At 35.9% G+C, this 13,855-nt stretch overlaps 1 protein-coding gene across 1 annotated transcript in view; it reads right to left on the bottom strand.

Annotated features, from left to right (window-relative positions):
• The window catches only part of NPAS3 (neuronal PAS domain protein 3), a 589,216-nt gene that overhangs the window by 40,399 nt on the left and 534,962 nt on the right, over positions 1–13,855 (bottom strand). Inside the window, exon 6 of the mRNA XM_041395897.1 lies at positions 12,440–12,558. Within this exon, the coding sequence (XP_041251831.1) occupies positions 12,440–12,558 (119 nt within the window). The remainder of the gene's footprint in view (positions 1–12,439; positions 12,559–13,855) is intronic.

The following is a 13,855-nucleotide window of genomic DNA, read 5'->3' as shown; positions in this document are numbered from 1 at the left end:
ACACACAGAATGAATTCAGCATGCAATGCAGGCTGTAAGATACATGAGCGTGCAAGCTGTGATGCATGGAAGTGCTGCAGGGCTTGTAGGAACCTAACCCAGACATTTATTTATTTTTGCACAGAAAATAAAATGTGAGCTTTCTTCTCTCTCCTGTAATGTTGATAAGAAAGCTCTGTGGAAGAAAACTAACCTTTTCTGCATTTGAACTGAAACCTGAAGTAAGCTCTTCATGTAACAATTGAGGGTAGAACATATATCCACATTCATCTGTACTTTAATCTCATGTGTATCCCACTAGTTTAGTGAGACTAGATCTATGGTCTATTTGTAAAATAAGACTTGAAATTATCTAAAAGATTGTGAAAAATGTACACAACATTTAACAAATCAAGGTCAGTGGGTTTCCTATAGAAAACTAGTGTGAAAACCTTAGAACAGCATCTTTTAGATGGATTTTAAAACTTTCCTATGGAAATTTTTACCAAGCACATTCATTCTCTGTTAAAATCTATGAATCATTAATATCTTGTTAGCCTGGTAGAACTTTTCAGTAAAGAAAGAGAAATAAGCTAGAAACATATGTAAATTTTGAAAATTTTTGTATGCTTTGACCTGGTGAGTCATTAGTAGCTCACGGCACATCCATCTACACCCCTATGAAATTCAGTGGTGCTTAGACCATGTAAAACAGCTCAGGATTTGGCTTATTTTCCTGTTTAAGTCACTTCTATTATAATTTCTCCATTTTCATCTACTTATGCGGAGCACCTTCCTTAAGTCTCAGGTGAAATCCCCAGGACACCTCATACAAACATGTACTTTGGATAATTGACTGTCTGCTTTAACAGCTAAATTTAAAGCAAGCCAGGGCTATGGCACTGTATATTTTGTTGGATACATTTTCTGGCTTTGTGGGGTATTCACTGCATGATTTGATAAAAACTGAGGCTAAATGATCTCTACAATTTGTATTCCTACAGGCACAAGTTTATTGGCTTGGGTTTTTTTTCCTTGGCTCTGTCTGTAAGGTTCATTACTTACAGTTACTGCAGAATCAATTTGAAATGGCCAAAATCAGTGATGGAATTTATAGCACAATAAACGTACTGCCATACAAGTGCTGCTACACATGAAAGGGCTTTGGAATATTTGCAGCAATCCTTCTACACAGCAGAGTGTTCTGTTTTTATCAATTTAACAGAATCACCACAGGTATATTCCAAGAGGTGTAATCCTGACAGCTACACAGCAGATTTTCTCTGAGGCAGATATTTTTACAGGAAAACAATATTATTGATAAAATCTTAGCATATCAGAACACAAAAAGGAAACTGCACACATCTTTTTCTTTCTCCATAACAGGCATTTGCAGTTCCATTTCACTCACACAAAAAACCGCCCTGAACCAGAAAGAGTTTATGAAGGAAACATTTTCACTCTCCTTGAGATATATTAATTAATTATCAGCATGATGACATGTGGAAAATGTGGAGGGCATTTGTAACTAAAACATAAAGTATAGCATCAGCCGTTCCCTGTTTTTAAAGTCTATAAAGATTTACATTTCTACTTAGTACATTTTTCTTTCCAAGTGTCTCTATTATAGACATCTCATATTTTACATCATTTTAAAGCACAGAAAGTTTTAACTTTAGAATGATGCATTGTGCAAAAAAGACAGAAAAGACAGATGGTAGGCTGTCCTCCCCAAAACTCAATTTCATAATATGCATGTGATTGCTAATAGGCAGACACTAAAAAACAATTTTCCTTGACGGAGAAGAGCTGATAAATTGTCAACATAAACTTTGCCTGTGGTTGCTCCAGTGATCTAAAGCTCTTCTGTGAGCTTTGTACCATCAGAGTCTGCATCTTCCAACCATATAAAAATTTATGAATGCATATGACTATAAAGTGACTGAAAACAACCCATAATGCATGTTTGGGTATTGAGAATCAGCTCATTGCTTCTTCAGGGAAAGCTGTGTCCAGTGCCCCATTCCTAACCCTGGACATATAACTGTGGAAGATCCAAGCTGGACCCAGAGATGCCCTGTGAGCTGAGTGAAGCTGGACTCTGCATTTAGCTATCTGCACTATGCTGCATCTAGTGCTGGCCTGAATTAACCAACATAGTCTTTGCAACAGTGCAAAGGGTCACAAGAACTGAAGGTTGCTGATTATTAGGAAGAAATAATTTCTGAGCACTTCAGCAAGGAGAAATCAATGAAAAATCTAATGAGATAGCAATTTCCAAGAAGAGAAATATTTATCTAATACCTCAGACCTTCCAAAATATTTCAAAAGTGAAAGGGACCATTAAGTTCACACAAAATAAAATTGAGCATTCTGCTCTTGCAGGACAACTTGGGGAAAATGTCCAGATTATTTGTGCACAGAATGAGGCTTATTTACATTGGTAGTGCAGAGTTCATTTCAGATTTAAATATTTCACTGTAACTGGTATCTACTAATTTTGATTTTTAAAAGGCTTATCACTATCAAATATTTTCATGCCTCTAAGGATTCAGATCCTATTTCTGAGAATAACTGAGAAGCAGCAACTCAACAGCAGATGAGCTGTGACTGGTATGTTATCAACATATTTGCCTGGAACAAAATGATGTGATGATCCCACCACATATTTAATTGCAAAAATTCTTTGAGTTTGATTGCGAAAAGGTTAAAACATTCCGATTGTGCGGCAGTTTCTTTTGCCACACAGAGGAGACTTGCACTCCTTGCAAGTATGTGACCAACTCTGTAAAATGAAGCCATGGGAAGAATACATATTTCTTGAACTTTCTTTAGATGGGGGTAATACTGTTAGTTTTGAAGGTATCAGCCTTGCATCCTATTGTTTTAATTTTATGCAGTGTATATTTCTCTATAAATGTCCCCTAAAACAAGCAAACAAACAAATCAGTAGAAAAAGAATGATGTCAAACTTCAGAAATATTGTCAAATATTAGTAGGACACACTCTTTTCCATGTATCTTTGGATAGAGTCAATGATGTGCTATACTGTTTGGTTCAGGATGGAAAAACATACAAAGACAGGAATTATAACTGAACATGTCTGGAAAATAAAGGGGCATGGGAGAGTCTAATGTGTTATCAGAAATAAAAGTGAAAAACCTTGTTTACCACTGATGAAACAGACCTGTCTGTGTCCTTTTAATAGCAAGCTCTCCACACAGCAATGAGCACAAGAAGTTCAGAGAGAATAGAATACTTAACCATAAAAATTGAAATAAAACTTGTAAGCCTCCTTAGGGTAACCTCTTCAGAACTCAGACCTCTTTATGAAGTTTATATGAATTTTCACTAGAGACTCCAATATGAAGTTTTTAAGAAAATTACCACTTCTTGTAATACACTTTGTGTTTTCATTTGTTTGCAGTATTTTTCACAAATTTTATGTAATTGAAAAAATTAAGATAATTGTGCTCTCTACGCTTATTCTCAAATACTGATAATTTTCCTTTAGGCAGGCACAAAATTCTTGGTTCTAAGGAGGAACAGACAAAAAATATAGCAGTAAAAATGAAAATTTCTTATTTCATACTGGTTAGAGGTGCATTAAGGTATATAAGCTTTAGGGTCAGTATAAGCCTTGCTCAGCTTTCTTTAAAAGCATTGGGAGTAATAAAGACTTCCATTTTATCTTCAGTGAAATAATACTGCTGAAATATAACTCATTTTTGATGTCAGCAGTGATTTCTTTTTACCTCCATGATGTCAAATGGGAATTATTATTATTAGAACAACAGCTTCCTAATGATGCTGTAAAAAGGAGGAACTGAAACTTTTTCCACTAAACATCTATATTCTGCTTTCTCCACAGGGTAAAGCAGATGGGCTCCACCACACACCATTCTTCAGTCAAATCTAGAGGCATGATCAAACACTAAGAAACACAAGCAGCTTAAACATCCAGAAACAGAGGCAATAATGGCTTTCTTCGTTATATAGTGGTGAATATGCACTCTGAAGAGTAGAGAAAAAGGACACTTATACTACAGCAACTCTCCCTGGGAAGCATGCTCTGAAACACTCATGATCAATTTTCTGTTCTAGATGGTAAAACTGGCACATCAGTGTCCAGATCACTATCCAGGAGTCATTGCCCCAGGTAAAGTCAGGGGGTGAAAGTCTCATGTGATGGCTCCTTTTCAACTATTGGCTTCATGTATGGCACATGGGGGGTGGACATATCTGAAATGCTCTGTGCCTTTTTTCCTCACATTTTGTCCAAAGAATAAGTATAGAAAAATGTTGTTTCATATGACACCAAAATAGATTAATAGGTTTGGCTTTTGAGTAAATGATGGGCTTGAACCTTATGCAAACACCTATTTATGCAGAAAGTGAATAGCAGATGCAAACTGGTGCTATCTGCATTGGCAAATGGGGTGTTTTCATTTTCTAATACACTTTGATCAAACATAAAGAGCTACAGTGAATAATGATTCCCTAACAATTTTACATTTACTTATAACATCTATTGCTTCCAAGTAGTTAGCAAAGTCTTTAGGGTGTAAACATCTATGGTGGCTATGAAAAAATCAAACTGGAAAAAGGAAAGGTCTCTATATAAGTCTGGGGGATTTTGATATAAGAACAGCAAAACTTGCAAGCAGCCAAGCCACCTGCCAGATGAGGAGGTGGATGCTGCCAGCCCTGCTGTTCTCCCACAGAGAGGTGGCAGGAACAGCAGCCCCAGGATAAATCCAAGGGGCGGGAAAATGTGTTTTGCCGCTGGTACACTGCTTTGTTTTCCTTCTAAAGAAAAGAATTTCGGAGTAGCTCTACTGCAGTCAGTTGTAGGCCAGTTGAGAGCAGGAGTTCTGTTTTTTAATTTTTTTTTTGTTAGTTTTTTGTTGTTGTTGTGGGATTTTTAAAAATTAATTTATTTTTAACTTTGGTTGTTGTTTGTTTTGGTGGAAGTTCTGCTAAACTTCACACAGTCTGGTCTGAGTACTTCCTTCTTTGCATCTCATTTTGTGTATTCAGGGCAACCATCAAATCAAAGGAAGTATCAGCCTGAGCAAATAAAGTGTGATGCACTGAAACACAGAGATGATTTGACAATATTCATGCACTAGGAAGAAAGGCTGAAGATGAGGTACAGCATGTAATCACAGTTGGCTCTGACACAGCCATTGTTATCTTTGGCAAGTTACTTGATATCTTGATATGTTAGCACTTTCCAGACTCAGACGAGTATTGCAAAAGTACATTCATTAATAAAAATGACTTTATAAGCAACAGGAAAAAGCCAATTAAAAATACTGCTTTGCACAGGTAAGAACTGCACATAAAGGTGAAAGTTTGAAAAACGTGAAAATCAATGTGAGGCTCTTGTCTTTTTTCAGCATACTTTTGACAAAAGTTGTGAACTGCTGCAAGTGGTAGAGATAAAAAGGTTAATAGTGTCTGCATTTGGACACATCTAAAACAATCTTTAAATTATGAAAAAAAGGAGGGGCAAAACATCTACTGGCAGCAGTTATAAAACAGTGAATTGAGGCAAAGATGCAAGCAGCAGCACCTCTCTGTCCTAAAGCATATCTTGGCTTTTTGTTCTTTTCTGTGTTCCTGTGAAAGGCATATTCCCAGTCATTAAAAGTAAACAGTGGTAAACAACATTGGTGGATAACTTAAGAAAACACTGTGAACTGAAGACTTCTTTTTTTCAGTAGCCATTCCTACCTGGGAGCACAATACCATTCTTGCAATATGCAGTAAGAGGCATTTTCTGGTTCCCTCTCTGCTGAGATCTCATTGCTCTCATCGTGCTCACTGAGTCTTGCTATTAACCCACAATGGGTCTTCACATTTCTACATAATTAGTGCTGCTTATGAAAGTGCATCAAACATTTTCTGTCTCTATGACTCAGTAACAATTGGTTCTTGAAAGAATACCGAATTTGGTTTGAAACTGCTCTCTGTCCATTTTGAATATTTTATTCTGTATCAGAATAAATCTTGTTCTCACAGTTTTCTCTCACAGTTATATTGGCTACACAGTGACTTTTTAAAAAGGAGGCTTCAGAATTATGTTGCCTAAAAACCAGAATCAAAGGCAATTACTGCTAATTTGGTGATAATACTATCTTTTTATATCCCTTATACTTTGATAATAGAATTCATGAAAATAAAAAATTTCCCAGAAAGCTATCTGTGCTTACTCAATTTTATATTTTCTTTCCTTCCAGAACTCAAAATTTATTTCCCTTTTACTCAGTTTGGAGCAAACCACAACTCTGAGGCCATCTAAACATTTAAGGTAATGTTTGAGGAGAAACAAATCCTGATAACAGGTGTCAGGAATACTACAGCTGCAGTCATTGTGAGGCATGATCAAAGCTTAAATCTTGTACAGAAGATTGCCATTAAAAAGGCCTTTTATACAACACTAACTGGTTAATTTCAATAGTTCTACTGCAATAATAAATGCCTAACATGTATTACTTTTTCCAGATGGTAGAACAGTGCTATAACTCCCATTTAAAAGCTTCTCAGCCCTGATTTTTTCTTTTTGAGAAGAAGGAATTCATATCTACTGAACACATTCAAAAAGGTTGGTTAATGTATTTAGATGCTGAGGGTGAACCAAGCTTTTCCAGATAGCTCTCCTAATAGAACCTCACAGTTCTATATCAAGGCCCCAAAATGAAACCCAGTCTTCTTAATCTGGTTGCAGACCATTATTTCTTGAACCGTATCTTTATATCCACACGCAGATACTTTATAAGATTGAGACTGGCCCATTAGTATTTTGTTCTTTTTTCAAGTCATGCTGCATCTTTACTAGCTAAGAGACTTCCTTTTGACAAAAAGGTCATCGATTTACATGGGTGAATTCTCGATCAGTTCTTTCTCACTGACAAATTACCTTTAAGTCTTCCCAGTGCTGAAAAGTCTGGGGAATGCATGTGCTGACATTTAGAAAACTCTTCACATAATGCTTCCTGATGTTGGTTTCTTATTCCTTCTTCACTCAATTAAAGAGGTGTGGCAGTAACCATGTGATAAAGTACTAAATTCTGCAGTTTTCTTTCTTCCTACAGAGAAAGGTCAGGATATCTTTCTGGGACAGGGTAAAATACTTGACAGAAAAGATTTGAAGGGGGAAAAATATTAGAAGGGGGGCAAAAAATTTAGGCAAAGCTGTAAAGTGGGATAAGTGAATTTCCTCATTGGGAAGAGGGAATGAAATCTGTATCTAACATAGGCTGCATCCAAAAAATGTACCAATCATGAGACTATTCCCTGCCTGCTCTTTCCTCCTGCATCCTATCCTCCTGTCCCCATGAAGTGGAAGGTGGTTGCTTGCAATGATATATTGGACCCTTAAAGTGATTTTGGAGTAGGGACATCTTGTTTGTGAATTCCAGATGAATCTGTAACTTGCATGAGAAACAATTATTTCAGTTTTGGATTGAACCAAGAGAACAGTATCACAAGGTGAGTCCAATGTAATTTTGTCTTTCTAACCCAGTTTTTGTCTCTCTTGCCCTCTTGGATTAATGAATCTAAATTCTGCCAAACCTGCACTTCAAGCCCTCAACTAAGACCTGCAAATCTTGCCCAACTCCTCAAGTTCTAAAAGGAAAAAAAAAAAGTGAATAAAGGAAGGAATAGCATGAAAAACCTCACCGTAGAACCATGACAGGCATAAAATTTCAACAAAAATTTAAGATTTCCATCTTCAAAATTGTCATTCAAAGAATTCTAACTTTATGATTTTAATTACCAAATCTGAGAGTACAGACTCAGAGAATGTTTAATTTAAATGAGTTTGTAGAAAGACAGCATTGTCAAAAAAAAAAAAAAAAAAAAACCAAAAAAAAACCCCAAAAAAAAAAAAAAAAAAAAAAAAAAAAAAAAAAAAAAAAAAAAAAAAAAAAAAAAAAAGAAATCATGAGGACTACCAGACTAATTTGTGAAAACACTTTTCTGGAGTTTTAAGTATTTTTTAAAATATTTTGATATACCTCATGCAACTTCTATGAGATATAGCTAACCAAACTTGCATCCTCCATTACTGAACTGCAGAAATTAGATGTACAACAAACCATCCAAATTTCTAAACTAAACTTACCAAACCAATTTTTTTTAATATACCAATTTACTTATTTTTATGCAGCCTGTCTACTGGAAGGGACAGCCTGAAGGTTTTCTAGGATGTCCTTAACTCTGCTGATGGGTCTTCAAGATATTTAATTGCCAGCTTCGTGGGAGAGGGAGAGGCAGCAGATGTTGGTTACACCACATTCAGAGATTGCCACAGTGCCAGTAAAAGCACAAGGCAAGCTCCTCGTGTTTGCTTGTCCACTTCTGTAATAGCTCATAATGAGAGTGCTGTTCTATAAAACAGTGGAGGAGTATGCATGGACATATACTAGCACCTCTGATGAGTTGATGAGCTGGAAACAGCCAGCAGCTACTGACTCTGATGCTGTTTGATGCTTTGACTACTTAGTTAAGCTTTGTTCAAGAGAGCAGTATCAGGTCATGAAAGTTTGAACAAAGAAAATTCTAGCACAATCTGACAGGCAAGTAAACATGACAAAACAATAATAGCATACTGTAGAGGAGTAGAAAATGTATCACTGGACCTGAAAAAAATAATTTTGAATTAAAATTAGCTTTGACATATGATTGAGTAAGTCAGACAGCAGAAAAATTGAAGTTGGGAAAACTTTTAAGTGGACAGAACTGCGACCCTCAAAGGGAGGAAAAATTAAATAAAATCAAAATGAAGATATAATCAAAATTAAATACAAAACCATATTTCAATGATGAAAAAATAAATATTGAAAAAAAAGGAAGGCAAGCTGCATTTTCAGTGGAGAACAAACAGTAAATCTTCAGCATGTGTCTCAGACAACAGTTGCAATGGTAATACATTCTGAATTTTTAAGTGAATGGAATTATATTTTTTTTCTTTTTATTTGTTTCCCATGTGTTTTATCGGTTGACTAAATTTTATTTCACTGTTTTAAAAGATTCTAAATTTATTAAACTGAAACATTAATAACTCTCTAGTACTGTATGCAAACTCTTTTCCCGCAAACCCCTGAGCCTAAGACCATTAAGAATGGGAAATTCTAATTCAAGGAGAGTGCTACCGAACAATGAAAGGGAAAGAGAGAGGAAGGATTAATCATGTAATCACTTTTCCACTTACACTTTTAAGGTAATATAATTAATGGAAAAAGGCCATTACCTCCATCTTTACGTGTAATTCAGAACTAGTTATATCAGTCCAGGAAGGGACTATGAACAGGTTCATCTCGTGTCAGAATTGTCTAGAGCAGGGTTTCTTTGAGGCATACATATGTGTAGATTCATCAGCCTGCTTTTTCTTACATTGCTTTTGATAGGGAATTAGTTTTGGTTAGATCAACCTGAATAATAAATCAATTTCATTCTTGGACCTTTTTCACTTTTATGTGGTTTTCCTGAGGCAGGGACCACTCATTCTGAAAACTGACTAAGCACCTTGTGGACCACCTCAGTCATTTGCTGTCTACAGGAAACACTCACCAGCAGTCCTCAAAGAAAGGCAAAATGATGATGTGGTTCTGAGCTCAGCAAGAGTTTGGATCAAGACACAACTACTTCACAAAGATGAAAAAATTTTGTCATTGCTGGAGGTCTGAATCCATGGGAGCTGAATACCTTTGAGAGAGCTAAAATCTGACTCACACCACAGGCAGCTCCTAGCACACTGCTCCCAATGAAAGGTTGTGTGCTGATTAAGGAGGGTACCCCTGAATCCCCTTACAGGAGCTCACAGGAGGTGTTAGCCAAGAGCCCTTGCATTTTAGAGACAGAAAATTCAGTGCTCTGTTGTATTCTGAAGGCGGGAGACAATGGCTCCTTAGTCAGCCTGCTCCAGCAGGATTTCCTGCAGGAAGTCTGCTGCCCATGATCCCAGCTGGCACAGGGTTTCCTGAGTAAGTGCTGAAGTACTTCCAGGGATCTCAGATGCAGTACTTAGACAGTTTCCCCCCTGACTTTTGTTAATGTTATGCAACTATTCTTCCCTGTTGATAATTTCTTGTAGACGTACATCCATAAGGCTCATGTATATTTCTTAATTTTGGCCTTAAGTTTGTTCTAGTACTGGACTTTTAGAAATCAACGACTAAGATTCCTAAAAGTGACATTTACTACAGTGGTTGAGTTTTTTTATGCTTGTCTGATACAGCAACTGACAAGAATTTTTAAACATGGCAGTTCTTAAAGCTCAGTTAAAAAGATGTTCACTTGATCCAAATTTTCTGAAATAAATGTACTATTTTTCTGGGGCTTGATGTGGCCATGGATAATGATCCTTCCATAGAACACAGAGTGCCAATAACTAAGCTTTTGAAAAACTGTAAGAGTGCAATTCATATTGCTGGACACAGCTGAATTCAGCTAAATACTGCCAGTTACAAAATCCTTAAAAACATCAAAAGGCAGAAGAACTGCACATCTATTTTTACACCTGCCTAAGGCTTGTACACTGTTTATGCAATTTTACTCAAGCTGACTTGCCTTGTGAAAAAATTTGGAAAAATTCCAATATTTTATTTACAGGCAGTTTTGTTGGCTTTCATACTTTTCCTTTTTATCCATTAATTGTGTTCAGGAAAAACTGGCAAAAAAATGGTATCTGATCTTTCAAAACTAATTTTGCTGTACTTGTGACATCCCAGTTATGCTTTTAAATACTGCCATGAAGCATTAGAAATTCTAAGAGAAATTAAATTGTATGTACATGATAGACATTACCATGTCTTTTGAGCCAAGGGTCTACTGTGAATTTCAAAAATTGCATTGTAATGAGTAAAAACCCCACCCTGTGAAGCCACCTTATATGTCCTATTCTGATGTTGGACTAAAATTAGATCGTCAGGAGTCCAAGAGAGAGAATGACAGAGTCATTCACACACCTACCTTTTGTTCCTACCTACATCTGGCAAAAAAAGTGAGACTACAAACAACAAAATTCCCTATGTTTAGCCGTTATTATTGCATCTAAAATATCCAGCAAAGTAAGTTCTCTATTAATCTAGTTTTGTCTGAGCCTGGTGGACCATACCTAATAATGAGAATTAGTTTAACTTCAATGACCTAAAAAAGCAAGATCTCTTCCAACCCAAACCATTCTATGACTCCATGATGTGCCAATTAATTAATTAATTAATTAATTCATTTATTCATTCTCCTTCTTCCTCCTGGGATACTTTAGTGTCAATACACTTCCTGGTCCTGGTATCTCCCTAGACTTGCAAGCATGAACAAGTACTCAGTCCATTCCTTCAGCTGTTGACAATTAAACAGGACACAGATCAAAACTTGCGATGTCTTATGAATCCATTGCTTTGGACTTAAAACTTCTACTAGCAATGAAAACTTCTACTAGCAACAACTTTAATCATCTTGTCCCAGAAACCATCCAAGAGCAGGACTCACAGCCACTTGCTTGTGAAGAAGATACTTCTGCTAGATTTTTACTTCTCAGGTAGCTACCACAATGCTATATTCTTAGAGAATTTTTTGGGAAAAGTGAATTGGGGAACTTTACTTTAAAGCTTCTCTAAATCTTCCTCTAAAAACTAAAACAAAATGGTTGTGAAAACTTTTAAATGAACATTGACAAGCAACTTCTTTAAATACCCACACATTCTCAGACTTACTTTCTTGCACCACTCTTTTATCTTGTATAAAACTTAATGGATGACATATTTCATTCCACAAGTTGACAATGTTAAAAATGTACTATTCCTTCTAGTTTTAGTATACTGCAAAGCTAGTGATAGCTAAAGGCGCTATGAGCGATATACGACTGAAGAAAAATGAGATTACTGCTGATAAGGAAAAAGAGACATTCATATCTTAAAAGAGTCTGAAATCCAGCAAAAATGATCCCCAGCAGCAGATGCCCCTCAGACAGACAATGAAAGAAAAATGGTGGAAAAGTACTCAATGTGGCTCATTGTTTCCTACAGCTGGAATGGCTGCAAAACGGAATAGCCTGCTGCCTGCATGAAGAAATCCAACCTCCCTGGGAAAAGCATAAACCAAAAATTACTAACAGTCTAACAAAATGAGCAGTAATTTTCCTGTGGGAAAAGTGATGTTACTCTGACTTACCTTTGGTAAAAGATACCTTTACTTTGGAAATGTTGCTCTTTTCAAGGCTATGATGCTGTTATCATCAACATTTATCATAATAATGATCAATTTAATGGAAGTGCAGTACAAAAGCCAAACCCCAGGCTGGAAATATGTATTAATGATTCTTTAACAAAAGGAATGAGACATATGCAAATGTGAAATAGCTCCTCTCTCTGTCTATTAAAGTGTTCCTGGAACATGAATGAACGTAATTTCAAGATGTCAATATTTCATGTTACAGTGCAACCCTTACCTTGTATCCTGATGATTTGATGTGCACTCCTCGCTTGGTCAGTGTAGATTTCATTCGGATGAAAAAAGAGCGCTCTAGAGTGTTGTCAGTGGTTAGCAAACTGGGGTTTGTAGATTCCACTAGGGAATAGAAAAAATACATATACACATAATTTAGATTTTATACATCCCCTCTAAGCTATCTTTCAGGTGCAATCCTTGAACTCACTAAAAATAAATGACTGATGGATGCTAAGAGTGTTGTAATCAATTTACCTCATTTAGAAAATGTTTATTTAGCAAAAAAGAAATTACAAAAATATACATATACTCAGTATGTCTAATTTTCAAGTAATTTTTCCCATAGAATTTTTAACAGAGATTTGTCTCATTAACTCTTTCTTGCACAATTTAGCTACGACTGGAGTTGGAGGGTATTACGCTAGTGTATGACATTGTTTTAGAAACTGCTTATCAGTATTTTGTAAAAGGCAAAGTCTCACTTAGGTAGCAATTCTCTCCTGAAATAGGCTGCACATTCTGCAGATTTTTATTCCCTAGTCTCTCCTCAACTGCAGTGATACCTGAGTCAGTGCTGGATCTGTGTGCCTTGGTTTCCATATTACTGAGGCTAAATTAGGGCCTTTATTATCAATAAAACATTAAACAACCTGAAGGCAAGAATTCTTAAGTAAATGGCACATATTATTATTATTGTCATCATATCATCAATTTTTGGTGATTAATTAGTCATTAATGAAACATTTTTCTAGTCCAACTGAAGGGATATTAGGTGCTCACGACTAAGTATAGCTCTCACCTGCACTTCTCCCTCCCTTAACTGCAACCACTTAAATTACTTAAGACTCTGAGTGTAAACCATGATAAAATAGCATCAGCACTGAGGTATTCTTTACACAATCTTGATTATTCCTGTTTTTTAGCCCTGATAATCAACTTATGACCAAAATATTGTTAATGGGAAAATTCTGGAGCAGTTTACAATAAACAGGCATTATTTGAGATAAATTTCAATTTCAGTGAGGAATTAACAAGGAACAAAAGAAATATTTTGAAATTGTACTTCTATGGTTTAGGAGAACCATATAAACTACTAGTAGAAAGTATTTCAGTATTTAAAATGCATTTGTTATACAGTCAACAGAAGTGCAAAAACTTGTTTGTGAGCTAAGGATTATATTGAATTGTCCTTGATTTAATGTGGTCAGATTGTCTTGTGTTTGTGACATTTCAGCTCTGTTGTGATAACTGACAACAGTGTCCCTTTCTTTAGTGTGTCTCTTCAGATTTTTTTGTTTTAGAGAGCATGAATTTGATGTCATTTTAAATGTACAGCTCTTTATCACTCGAGGGAAAAGCAGAGCCATGTTATATTTAGTACTTTCATTTCTTCTGATTAAATATGAATTACTATGAA

This window comes from Onychostruthus taczanowskii, unplaced genomic scaffold (genome assembly GCF_017590055.1).
Source record: "Onychostruthus taczanowskii isolate IOZ18803 unplaced genomic scaffold, ASM1759005v1 scaffold1, whole genome shotgun sequence".
Taxonomy (NCBI): Eukaryota; Metazoa; Chordata; class Aves; order Passeriformes; family Passeridae; genus Onychostruthus; species Onychostruthus taczanowskii.
The sequence above is the reverse complement of the archived record's forward strand: the minus strand, read 5'-3'. Positions and strand labels throughout refer to the sequence as shown.